General features: G+C 40.0%; 3 protein-coding genes across 3 annotated transcripts; all 3 read left to right on the top strand.

Annotated features, from left to right (window-relative positions):
* The first annotated feature begins 1,751 nt into the window (after positions 1 to 1,751).
* Positions 1,752 to 5,025, top strand: LOC145698426 (uncharacterized). Its single transcript, XM_081775630.1, has 5 exons — positions 1,752 to 1,888; positions 3,678 to 4,457; positions 4,686 to 4,755; positions 4,850 to 4,935; positions 5,012 to 5,025. Exons 1-5 carry the CDS (start codon positions 1,849 to 1,851, stop codon positions 5,023 to 5,025), a joined length of 990 nt encoding a protein of 329 aa, XP_081631756.1. The 5' UTR covers positions 1,752 to 1,848.
* A 587-nt stretch (positions 5,026 to 5,612) lies between these two features.
* Positions 5,613 to 8,420, top strand: LOC145697436 (uncharacterized). The gene is made up of 6 exons (XM_081774638.1): positions 5,613 to 5,792; positions 5,894 to 5,992; positions 6,037 to 6,252; positions 6,785 to 6,958; positions 7,761 to 7,969; positions 8,124 to 8,420. Exons 1-6 carry the CDS (start codon positions 5,621 to 5,623, stop codon positions 8,187 to 8,189), a joined length of 936 nt encoding a protein of 311 aa, XP_081630764.1. The 5' UTR covers positions 5,613 to 5,620; the 3' UTR covers positions 8,190 to 8,420.
* Positions 8,421 to 10,155: 1,735 nt separating this feature from the next.
* Positions 10,156 to 12,907, top strand: LOC145698425 (cytosolic phospholipase A2-like). Its single transcript, XM_081775629.1, has 6 exons — positions 10,156 to 10,543; positions 10,603 to 10,691; positions 10,728 to 11,643; positions 11,714 to 12,000; positions 12,050 to 12,677; positions 12,720 to 12,907. Exons 1-6 carry the CDS (start codon positions 10,156 to 10,158, stop codon positions 12,905 to 12,907), a joined length of 2,496 nt encoding a protein of 831 aa, XP_081631755.1.
* The last annotated feature ends 132 nt before the right edge of the window (positions 12,908 to 13,039 follow it).

Genomic DNA, 13,039 nt, shown 5'->3' with positions numbered 1-13,039 from the left:
TCGAAAATATTTGTCTTTTATCTTATACATGAAAAAACGCTCAGAACCTTTGTTTAGAAATCTTTGCTGTCAACACAGACGGTTATTTTCTCTCTGATAACCAGTTGTCGCTTATACAGTGGCTCCAAGTCATTCCCACGTTGAATTGTTCTTCTGCATGGTATATTATGTTTAGTTGATCGTATTTTTAAAATAAGGAGCTTTGAAAGCAACGTTCGCAATTATTTTGCCATCAAATTGAGCTGATTGTCTCTTGTTTTCATTTAATGGTGGTGAGGCCCTTAGAGAGCCTAAAGGTGAACAGAAAATAAACAGGTCTTAATTATCAAACATGGATTTCCGTTACGGGCGCCTTGTTACAATTAGCAAAGAACTACAAACAAAAGAGTAGTCAAAACAGTCCCAATTTCGCTAACCAGGACCACGTAAAGGGCCATGTCGGGTCGCTTTTATCGATAATTTCATGCTGAAATCGTGGTGCTTATTTCATGCTTTTTAATCTGCTCTGGAAAGTTTTCACGTGGATATTTTACAATTACAAATTTAGTCCAACCAAGCTTCTCTGAAAAAAGATCATCACTTAATTGATGAAACGTCAAACTTGGGCTAAAAAAAGCTGAATTATATAATTTATACACTGAGGACGCTAGAATTCACTTCATTATCCTGGGCAGAGGGCGAGCAAAGGAGTTGTGCCTCGAATTTTAATTACTTGTAAAAAAAACTGGAAAGCTCAAGCAGCTTGATAAACAAGTTCAACGGACCCAATTTTTGTGCGTTTCAGCTTCTTCGAGAAAGGATGCCAATTTGTTTTCAGATCTCGGATCGCTAGAATTTCGACAAACAAAAACAGCGCTAGATAAATCTGGCGATAACAGCACCCGTAATGTGTTTTGATGCTTGTTATCAACCGGTCATTTTAGGGGCCGTTTCGTGGGTAGAAGGGATTAGGATGCGCTAGAAATACGGATCCAGACAAGCTGGGCTACGAAATAAACACTTTTAATGACGCCAGAAATTCTCGTTTCTCTTTTTTGGGGTCTAAAGTAAATTTTTAAATTAAAAATCGCGATTTTCTTCCGCTCAAATTACCGAACGACCATTTTGTTAGAGGAAATTATTATCTTATTTTTAGTGGAATCAACAAAATGTCAGAAACGATTGTTAAATCCGGGCACGTTATAAAGAAATCACGTTCAGGATTACCAAGAGGTCAAAATCTCAAAATCTTTAAGACTCGAAATCTGCTGCTTCTTATTGATGATAGAAATGGATGAAAAGATCAGTTTCTTGAAAGAAAATTCTGCGAAATGGAGCGAGAAAAAAATTTATTTACGAGGGATTAAAACTTAAATTCTATCTCTTGAAACGTCCCAGTTAATAGCTAAATTCAATGATCCGATTCAGAATCCAATTTATTTCTCAAAAACCAAAGCATCGCGCTAAAAACCGTTATTTTGGGAATAACTCCTGGACTCTCCTAGTTTTTGCCATTCTAACAGTTCGAATCTCAAAAACGAGGGCAGGAGAATATTTAAGAAGACAAAGATTAATTTACTATTTTTTCCTTTTCCTTTAAAAAGCCATCTAACCCTAACCCTAACCCCACGAAGCGCTGAGTTGATCTTTCTCCGTGCGCGATTTTCGGTGGTCGGAGCGCCCTCATTTTTACGCTTTACGGCGCTCTCTTTCTGAACTTTTGCAGCGGCGGTGAAATTCGTACTCACGATTTCAGTTAGAAATTTTGTACGATCCTGAGATACGTTGGATCTTAACTTGAGTCTTCTTATTTTATCTTGGCGTAGTAAAAATACAGTTTTTTGAAAGTCTGAAGAAAAAGATTAAGAGATGAAGATTCTGCCTACTTTATTGTCGTCGACACTTGCAGGTTCGTTTATTGCTAAAAAATCTAATTCAAAATCTCTTTTTTCTATTGAAAAATTCTACTCTAACCCAAACCCTTACCCCATTTTTCCATCAAAATTTTCGACTCAAAAGCCTAAAAGAGCAGAAAAAATCAAAATATTAATTCTATAAAAATTTTATTCATTAAAATCTGAGTTTAATTCTCATGCTAGACCTATTTTATCACTAGAATCTTCCTTAGACCTCAAGAATAATTTCTCCCATAAAATATCCATATCATTAAGTTCTGAGACGCATCCGTTACGGACGAAATCAATATGTAATTTACGTGTTTTCTGAGCTAGCCATTAATTTTCGAAGGGATTTTTTTCCTGAGAAGCACTTTTTTATAATTCTCTATGAGGTTGATTTTATGGATAAGTGATGCATAATCTGAGGTAGTGGATTCAAAAGTGCTCTTTGGTAAAATAAAGTCTATCTAAATCTTAACAAATGGCCGCAGATTCGACGTCCAAAATCTGGATTTAACTGTATCTCAATTCACAAAAGGGCATTTTCGCCGCATATTTCCTGTCAAAGAAAACGGAGATGATTTGAAGGACGTGTTTTCAAGAATTTTTATTCAAAAAGCATAGCCTCCGTGAATCAAATTTAATAAAATAGGAGACTGCCTTAATCGTCGTTAAAACGTTGCATCGGCTGCCTTAATCGTCGTCGCTAAAACGTTGCATTGGGCTGCCTTAATCGTCGTCTTGGGAGAATCTGGAAAGTCTAGAAACACTCTGAAAGCGCTGGTTGCGCGCGCCTACCTATCTTGAAATTGAAAAAGGCAAGATGAGTCAGACAACGATTAAGGCAGCCCATGCAACGTTTTAGCGACGACTAAAGCAGTCCGATGCAACGTTTTAACGACGATTAAGGCAGTCACCTATTTTAAGCCAGTACTTCTAATGTTCAACCTCGATAAAAAAAACCGAAGTGATTTAGGTGGAGCAGTTTGTCTAAAATTTTATCAGGCTTTCTACCTCATTGTGGTGGAAATTCAGTTATCGCTTACGCGCCAAGCTGTTTTATATAGCTCATAAATCTCTGTTTCCAAAACTCTAATATAGACAGAAAATTACTAGCGACACTTTGAACACGCTTTTTAGCTTGAACTTTTTGATCTTAACAGTTTTTCTTCGTCAATAGCTCTTTTTGTTTAAAACAACGTTTTTTTTTTCTTTTTCTTTAACTGACCTTATTGCCCTACCGTGGCAAATTTATAATCAAAACGGGACTCCCCTTTTATACACATAAACATACGGGAATCGGTTCTAATGCAAAATAGATAATTTCCGAATACGTGGCGATCTTGTTGTTTAATTCCAGCTTACGCCCCGATCAAAACAATCTTGAGAGAGCTCAACTAACCCGCTATTTGTGTCTTACTGCTGACGCTTCTATTTTGACGGGGTCCTTCAACGGCACCCCACTTTTTTACTTATCGGGGGTTTCGATGACGAAAACAATACTCTTTCTTTGAGGCTCTAGCCTTCTTCATACAAAACTAAAAAGAATATTCTTCCTGGTAAATTGCTTTCGCAGCTATCCCCTTACTCCTATCTTAGACTATCTAACCCCAGATCGAACTTCCTCCGTCATCTTTAACGGCCCAGAGGAAATTATGCTAGCCCTAGGGCCTAAGGATTAGGCCCATCTTCAATTTAGGACATCTGCGGTCGTTTTAAAGACCGAGTTCTGTCATCTGATGACTCTTAATAATGGAGTGAATTATTTGAAGGGAACGGAACTAATTGCCCCTTTTTTAGCCGATTTCAAGTTGCACAACACGAAAGAAGTGCCTTCCAAAATCTACCAAATATGCGGAGACGAAGGACTCGTGGTTGTAACAGCCGAGAACAAAGAAGAGATCGCGGCGGAAATCAAAGGCAATTCGAAGTATCTTGTCGCTGGGAGGGATAAAAAGGACAGATGTACCTTTATCGACAGAAAGGCTAAAGTTGTAAACAGAAGATGTGGAAGAAAGACCAAGTATGTTTGCAGCACTGAACCTGTCACAACAACAACGGAAGCTCCAACAACAACTACAACGACAACCACAACGACAACCACAACGACAACCACAACAACAACGACAACAACTACGACAACAACAGAAGAGCCATTTGTCTGCATCCCCAGCGCAGATCGACCAAGCCTGACCTCCTCTGAATATCACGTGGTCACTTCCCTCTCTTCCGGCGAATCACGAACGTGGCACGAAGCACGTGACATGTGCCAGGAGCTCGGAAGCGAGTGGGACCTCGCTGTCTTCGAGAAAAAAGGTGAGTTCGACTATGTTCGTAACATTGTTCAGAGTAATTGCGCCCACTCCCAAAACTTCTGGCTCGGCTACAAGAACAAAGAAACTGTACATAAGCGAGCAGCTGAAGGATTTCTTTCCTGGGCGGCCAATAGCGACAGCAGCGCGAAATTTGAATGCGCTCAGTGGGCTGGAGACGAGTTACTGGAAGTCCCGTGCAAAAACTACTGGAGTGGAATCGATGAAAATGACGTTGGAGTTGGATACATCTGCGAAAGACATGCATGTAAGTTGTTTGATTAAGGGTGTCAACAACCAAAGGAATGTCCTTGTTCAGCTAGGTTTGATTAAGTAGCCTCTTATTTACTATCCTATTTGATTTCGTTCTCGAAAAAGGATGAGGTGTCATAAATGAGTGCAAGTAAAGCTAAGATAGTGTCTGATAAGATTTGCACTAGAAAAGTGCAACATTAACTTTACGATAAAAAGTTAACCGTCTCATCCATCGATTTAGATGCTGACAGTTGCGCGCCACGTGCCGAAGACGAGCTGCCAGAAGATAACAGATACTTCATTTCGCAAAGGAGCGGTTATTCAGATTCTTCAAAAATACTTCCCAAGCTACTCGTCCTTAAAAGTGTAAAAATTGAAGAATTATTCTCGATAACCGGCGAAAAGCGGCGATTATACTTGGGAAGACGCTCGGCAAAGCTGCCAAGATCGTGGAAGTGGCTGGGATTTGGTCATAATTGATGATGTGAAAGGTAAATTACATATCTTCTTCCCCGTTGTTTTTAGAACGGTAACAGTCTTTGAACAAACTGCAATTTTGGAATCAAGAATTGTTGCGATAATATTTTTTCACCAAGTTAAAATTTGACCGAACCTCATCGCCAATAACCAATTATTCTTTGCGACCGAAACTTTTGCGGATTTTCAGACAACTCACGTGCTATTCAAACTTTTTTATTATTTTTTTTTGTCAATTACAGTAAAGCAATTTTTGCTGGAAAACCTACTATAGTAAATTTATTAATGACTTTTAATATTTTTTTCTAATGAAAAGCTTATTCGCCAGCGTAGTCTATTTTGAACAGCTGTTCGAGCTGGTAAAACATGAAAAACTAATCAGGAACATAAGTTCTTTTTGCTTCGAATCATGTTATCAAAAACAGTGCTAATTGGTTTTTCCATCCAAGAGGTTGTAATACCGTTGTTTTGGAAAGTCAACAATATTATTGATTAAAACTTCTGGGTGATAATTACTTTTCCGTTATGTTCTTGCCATTTTATCCTTGATGGGCACTTGCTTTTAAGTTTGAAGATCAGATCCTTTGTAAAAATGAAGTGAACCTCTCAATATTATATGATTATAACCCCACTTTCAAAACTTAATAACTTCAAAGACATAAATAAACTAAAATCTTCAGAGCATAAAAACTCGTCCAAATGACCAACTGCGCCAATCACGCCTTCTGGCTCGGTATGACTGAATCCGGCGGCCTTCTTACAGACATCGACGGAAATAACGTCCTCCATGCTCCCTGGGATCGTCACTCAAACCAAGATGTTCCAGAGCCAAACGACGCCACTGGCGAAGAAAGATGCATAAGAATGAAGGGTGAGGGCGAAATTCAAGTTCTTTAGAAACTGAAGAAAAATTGCGCCCCCAGTTTCTTAACTCGGGGTGGAATAAAGTGCAAATTTAATCGTTTTAATTAGGAAATGTGTACAACGACGCGAAATGCAGCAGCACGTCTTCCGGCAGAGTTCGCGACAATGCTGGCATGGGATACATCTGCGAATACGACGCCACAAAAGGTAGAATAAAAACTCATTGAATAAAAGCTTTAATTAGTATTCAGTGATTTCGGAGCTTCAAGCGCCACTGGGCGGTCGACAAGCGTCAGAGTACGTATGTGAGACAAACCTCAACGTTGACCCTTACGTTCCTCCGCGGGGTTGTCCCGCGCCCCTTGATTGCCAAGAAGGAGCAAGACTTTCGATCATTGATTCGTGGAGAATTGGTGCTCATCATGTCAATTATGGCTTTGCCGCCAAAGTCACTATTCCAGGAAAGGCTTTTTCATCGTCCTTTAAAATTTATCGGCCGCTGATTGGCTTGTAGGCCAAACACGGATTTTTGATTGGTTAAAAATCGACGCTGTTTTTCTCCGTTAAGGGGCGGGTCGACGAGAATCGGAATTTTTAAACCAATTTTCCCGAAAAGCCCGATTCTGTAAACATATTTTGACTTATCAGGTGAGAACAGAAGGGTATTTAGAAGACAGCGGCAACGAGTTTCACGAGTTTTTGCAGGAATTTCGTGCACTTCATTACCAAATGTGGCATAAAAAAATAGCGAAAAAATCGCAAAATTGCCAAAATTGCGATTTGGGGTCCACTTTGAGACACGATTACGCCCATTTTTTCTGGACAAAATTTTTTCTAGTTTTCGCCGCTGTATTTTTCAAACCCTTTCCTACTCACCTGACCAATCAGAATTTTTCATTCAAAGCTAGTTTTTCCGGAATTTTGGTTGAAAAAATCCCGATTCTCGTCGACCTCCCCCTTAAAATGATGACTTTGCAAAAGCCTGAAAAAAAGATGAACTTGCAAACGGTTCCTGGTCAATCCTGATCCGATTCTCCAGCAATCGCAATCGCGGGAATTTGCAGCTCTGGAACGCCAAGTTTTTCAACTTCTACCAGAATAACAATGAGATCCTCATTCAAAACAAACTCTGGAAGAACGACCTCGAGGACGAGAACTCTTTTGTTTTCATTGGTAAGATTAATACACATTCCCCAAAGTGGTTTGCCCAAGTACTCCAAATTCGCGAGGCTGGAGTAAACATAAATTCGATAAGCAGAAAATCACTCTCTTGATTTCCAACGATCTCAGTTCCGTTCAAACTTGTCTTCAAAAAGCACTGTATTCTCAGTTCACTATTCTCATGAGAATAAGGAAACGTGTGACATGTCACATGTTGCATTACCTCTATGTTTGTTTGGGGACAGCGCAACAAAGTTGTTTCTCTAAGAAACTTTAAATGGCTTGAGAATGTTTTGGGGAACGTTTTATATGTTTGTGGAAGTGCTTATTTTAAAAGCTGTTGTTGCTCAAAAGACTCAATTTCCCTTAGACGAACCCTTTTCAATGAGGTAGAAGGGGGTTATCCTGCTGCCCCTTACTCTATCCTTACTCTTACTTAGAGCCTTTACCCTAACCCTAGGATAGGGAGCAACAACGTCGAGAACACTCTCCCTATTCAGGGGCTTTGTCCTCGGACCACACTGTAAGTTCTTTTTCAGAGCCTTTCACTCTTAAAGTAAGTGCCTCTGCCCTTACCTCTTTAGTTCTTGCTGTTGTTCAACCAGTTATTAGAAGTTAAACGGAACTGGCCCGTTACGCCCTTTTAAAACACTTGAATTCTTCTTTTATTTTTTCAGTTTTTCGATAAAAACTTTCGCTGTTTTTATTGACCCGTCTTTAAAACATCAGCACGTGTTTATCTCTTTGAAGCCGCATTTGTTGTTTTATCATTCTTTCGCCGAGATAAGGACTCGAAAATGAATTATTAATTCAGCCGATAACATGAACACGAACGAGTACCCCGAGTTGGTGACCTTCCGCGGTCGCCAGAATCGTCACAACTGCTTCAACGGGCAATTCGCTGGCGCCCGGTCGAGCGGACCCAGTGAATTCATCAGAGCAGTTGTTGGCGAGCAGGCAAGAACGAGGACGACAGAAGACTTGGAAGCATTCCTCGCGGCGGAGCTTGAGGCCGTTACCAGGGTAAGTAAACCGATTCGACATTTAAATTAGCAAGTAGCTGGGTAGAGAGGAAGCGCAGCGGAAATTGATAGCTTTTTCGCGATGATAAGCGGTACTGCTTCCGACAGCGTTTTCTCGTTTGAAAATTTCAACAAATAATAATTTTGAATTTTAGGTCCGCGGCGGCAGCGCTGGAATCAGAGTCAACAATCGACGAAGCAAGCGAAAAGATCGACTTTAGGAAACTAAGTCGACTGTACATAGAAATGATTTTATAAAACCAGCAGTAAGAATCCAGCGTTTTCAACAAGCGCTGGAATGACAAAAAACTCTACCTGATTAAAAATCTGCACATTCCCGCTTTGGAAAATTCTCCGTTTCCGAGAAGGAACTTTGAACAAAGAAAAAAATCTGCAGTAATTGTCCTGTAAATTCAAACCTCATCACTCTGTACATTTTTATTAATAATAAACTTTTATAGTTTTCTTTTTAAACTGATCGCGTTGGAAAATGGAATGATACTTCTTACGGGAAATAATGACATGTAATTCGGATTTGGGCGGTTCATCGAAGCCAGCTCACGGTTACTTAACTTGGCAAGTCTTCCAAGCCCGACATCTCATTATGTGATTACGCTGCACCCAAACCAAGAGCACCAGCGTTCAAGGATGCAAATATTTTTTTCTTAGAAATTGCAACGATTGTGCTTATTGAAACTGCAATCGCATCTGAACAATGACAAGAAAATAATGCCGTACAAACTTAATTTTAACTTGTGTCAAAAGTTTTATTATCTAACATAAATAATTATGCGGTATCATCATCATCATCTTTGAAGTTCGAGTTCAGATCTAAAATGATGAGATTCAAAATATTTTACTTGTTTTTTACTTTCTCTGTTTCAAAAAGAGGCTTTGAAGACAAAGAAATAATACGGTTAACTGCAGCGTCAATAAGATCAAGAGCACAAAGAAGTTCTGATGAGCAGTCAGGCACACCTGATATTTTCTTGCATGTTTCTGGTAAGAATTTAGCTGAGTCCATTTGATATGTTTATAATTCAGGGGGAGATAGCTTAGGCGAGAAAATGACATTGGAGGCAAAACTGAACATTCTGAACTACACCGCAACTTTGACAAATTGTGATATTCTCATCGATTCAAAGTCATTTCGTATTCTTGAAGATAAAACGGTTACAGCTACAGGGTCTCTGTTGAGTGTCCAGAAACCCAACGACGCAATTATCGAATTCAGAAGGTTTTCAACGTCTGTTTCTTTAATGAAAAAGATGGATTTTCACTGCGACATTCAGTTGGCTTCTTGCATACCATCTATTGATCCTCGTGGGCGCTATTACACCGGACATCATATAGGAAATCCTCTAAATTTATAAGTTTCTTTCTTGTTTTCTGTCTTCTTGATTTCTGATATAAATTCTCGAAGATTAAAAGTGACTAAGTCGGGACGCTCATGCCAAAAATGGAACTCACAGACACCCCACAGCCATACGCGTGAAAATATGGTTCGACAAAGATATGGCGAGAGATATGTGGATACTAACTACTGTCTAAACCCGGATGATGAGCCAGGTGGGCCATGGTGTTACACATTGGATCGCTCAAAAAGATGGGAGTACTGTAATATTCCAAGCTGCGATTATTGAAAAATAAATGAGTAAAATGAAACCAGTCCCGACCTGACTTCAAAGTGTAAAAATGACCAAAGATGCTATATTAATCTAAAGCCTTTAGACTAAAGGATAGTTTAATACGAAGACATCAAATCAATTTGAATCAACTATTTTTAATTCCTGAATAATTTTCAATGAGAAAAAGCCTGAAATATTTGACAAAAACAGCTTGACAGATGATTAATTATTCAATCTCGCAGAAGTTGCCAAACACAATGCATCTTTATCGTAGAGTAAAGTATATAAGCACACTCGCCGGGAAAATGATCTCCCCCGCGAGGGATTACTCTCATTTGAAGAATAAATTCTTTTGAAAAAGAGTTTTCTGGAAGAAATTTCTCTTTTGTAAAACCCGAAATCGAACAGAGAGGATTGTAATTGTTTCAGACCGGAAGACCTTTGGCGTCACCAAAATTAGAAGCGATTAGTCTCGTCGATCAAAGCCGACCCGAGCTGACTCTGATTTGGCGAAATCACTGTAAGAGAGTTTTAATCGAAAACAACATAAACGCGAGAGATGATTTTGAAAAAGAAGCTTGGCAACTCGGTCAAATTCGCCGCGGATTCTAGCGCCAAAGAAAAGGCTGATCCGTTTTCCTTCTTCGATGTTAAGAAAAAGAACCCGTTGAATTTCTACGTCTTTGTTCATGAAGGAAGGAAAATTTCAAAAGGAATGATCAGCGACTTTATCGACACGCCTGATCCATACATATCCGTCACTGTACCTTTCGCAGCGAAAACAACGAAGAAAACGCGATATTTTACGAACCAAAAATCGCCAAAATTTAACGAAGAACTTTTATTCAAAATTCCACCATTCGAGGATTTGGAAGACAACGAGGAGATTGAAATTGCAATAATGGATAAGAACTACTCAACCGACGATTTGAATTCAAGGCTAGGGTTGAAAATTGAAAAGTTGAATTAGCCAATGTCAATTTTTACCCAAAACAATGGATTTTTGTTGAGCTGTCGGATTTGGCAGTAACGAAAGAATATCAAAAACGAACATTTTATTTCTCCGAATCAAGTGAAGTCGATATTTCTTTCAAAGTAAGTCTCCGAAATATCCATTTTTAATGAAATTAGTTTGAAGAAATCCATACGCCAGACTTACGATATTCCCTCGCCCTTTGCGGTTCAGAGAAATATTTCCGAAGTAAGAGAAAAGAACGAGTCAAACTGAAGCTACAAGAATTACTCGGTGAGCGTGGTCCAAAAAGCGTCCGACACACACCAACTATCGCCCTACTCGGTTCTGGTGGTGGTTTCAGAGCGATGGTAGGGATGGCTGGAGCGATGAATGCGCTGCAGTCGTCGGGAATACTGGATACAGTCACATATGCGGCGGGTTTATCTGGCTCTGGCTGGTATATTTCCACTTTTTACAACTCAAGCTCTTTGAACTCAAAATCTGTGAATGAAGAAATCAAGGGTCGAATCGAAAATTCGAAAATGAAATTTCTTGCGCCTGAGAAGCTCCGTGGATATGTAAAAACTCTCTGGGAAAAGCATAAAATCGGACAACCAGTAAGTTTTACCGACATCTTCGGCACGATGATCGGCGAATCACTCCTCGGAAAACACAATCTAAAAGCCCGTCTATCCGATATGACCCGACATTGCGACGCCGGCGAAAACCCTCTTCCGATCATGGTGGCTGTCGTGGTCAAGCCAAAAGAAAGCGCAATCAAGTACCACGAGTGGGTGGAATTCACGCCTTTTGAAATCGGCGTCCCTAAATATGGAACCTTCATGAAGCCGGAAAACTTTGGTTCAGAGTTTTTCATGGGCTCGATTGTCCAGAAATTTGAAGAGTTTCCGCTGCACTTTCTTCAGGGTCTCTGGGGATCGGCTTTTAGCATTTTGATTCATCGAGTTCTTGATCCGAAGTCTCCTGCAATGAAAGAGTCAGAAACGGAAGAAATGAACCAAATTATTCAAGAAGAAAATGTAGGCACCAACTCTGATGAAGATATGCCCAGGAGAAGATCGACAGGGAAAGGTTCTGACTAATGATTAATTTGTTGATGAATTTGTTGATTTTGTTTCGAAATAAGTCTGAACTTTGCCAGTGAAACAGAACAACAAGGGCGTTTTTAAAAAATCAATCAACTCTATTTGGTCAGCCGGGAAAAGTGTATCAAAGTGGTTTTCGTCATCATCGATTTCAAATGCCAGCGAAATTCACACACCGGAGCCGGCAAAGAGGTCCTCTCGACTGGAACTCCCCGAAAAGAGGCCGTCGCAGAGAATGTCAAGAAATCCTTCTGGAAGCCCTAGAATCGAAGGGGAAAGAAGGCGATCTTCGCATAAGAGGCGGCCATCAATGAGCGTTCTCAACATCGACGAGCCAAAATATGTAAGTTCTTTCATATCTATCAAGCCTTTTTTATCGCTTCTTCGCTCAGTGCCAAAACGAAAACAACAATTGTCTGACAATTGGTCGTGAGAAGAGCGTCTGCCGAAGTCCTTCCATTTGCGACGACGGGTCACTTTCCTTCTTCAACAGATTCTGCTTAATTGTCAATGATAGATGCTCGTTTCTCTCGAACCGTGGGATCAGAGCGCCCCGGGTTTTGAACTTTATGAGAGGCTTGGACATCGAGAAGAACTACCCCTTGTCGCCGTTTACAAGCGACATTCCTGTTGTTCAAGAAGAAGGCGAGTTCCAACTTCTCGACGAACCGATTCCAGATCGAAAAGTCCTCCATATCGTCGATGGTGGCCTAGCAATGAATCTCCCATTTCCACCAGTTTTGAGACCTCAGCGAGCAGTGGACATTTTCATCGCTTTTGAATTTTCTGCGCGAAGCCTTGACGATCCTGCCGGGGAAAATTTCGATCCTCTGCAGCAAGTTCGATTGGCTGAAAAGTGGGCTAGAATACATGACATTCCATTTCCACACGTTCCGGTTATTGACCCGAATAAGCCCCTGGAAGAGGTTTATTTGATAAAAGATGAGGTGAATATGAACGCGCCGATTATTATTTTATTCATGCTTGTAAATAAGAGCTTCAAAAATTATTCAAAACCAGGTAGATCGACACAGATTCAAGCAGAAAATCAATTTTATTCAGGAGTAAAACGAGAAGAAGGCGATAAAAGTGGCGATTTCCCAATCTTCGAAAATCCATCAAATATGTATTCTACTTTCAACTTTACTTATGATAAGGGTTTAGCAGATTATTTTAGTATACAAGGTGTTCTGTTTCTAGGGCAAGATCATGTGCATTCTCCAGGCGGCGGGTGGTATTTTCGAAAGTAACCAAAGGCGTGAGCTCATCTCGAAGGGATGAAATTCTCTGTTTTTGGAAGAAAATAAAGAGTTCTGAGTGCTTTCCAGTAGAGCTCATTCTCGTTTCTTTCATAAAAAACTGAGCTTTCCCGATTACTTTTA

This window comes from Oikopleura dioica, chromosome 2, assembly GCF_907165135.1.
Source record: "Oikopleura dioica chromosome 2, OKI2018_I68_1.0, whole genome shotgun sequence".
In the NCBI taxonomy this organism is placed as follows: Eukaryota; Metazoa; Chordata; class Appendicularia; order Copelata; family Oikopleuridae; genus Oikopleura; species Oikopleura dioica.
The sequence above is the reverse complement of the archived record's forward strand: the minus strand, read 5'-3'. Positions and strand labels throughout refer to the sequence as shown.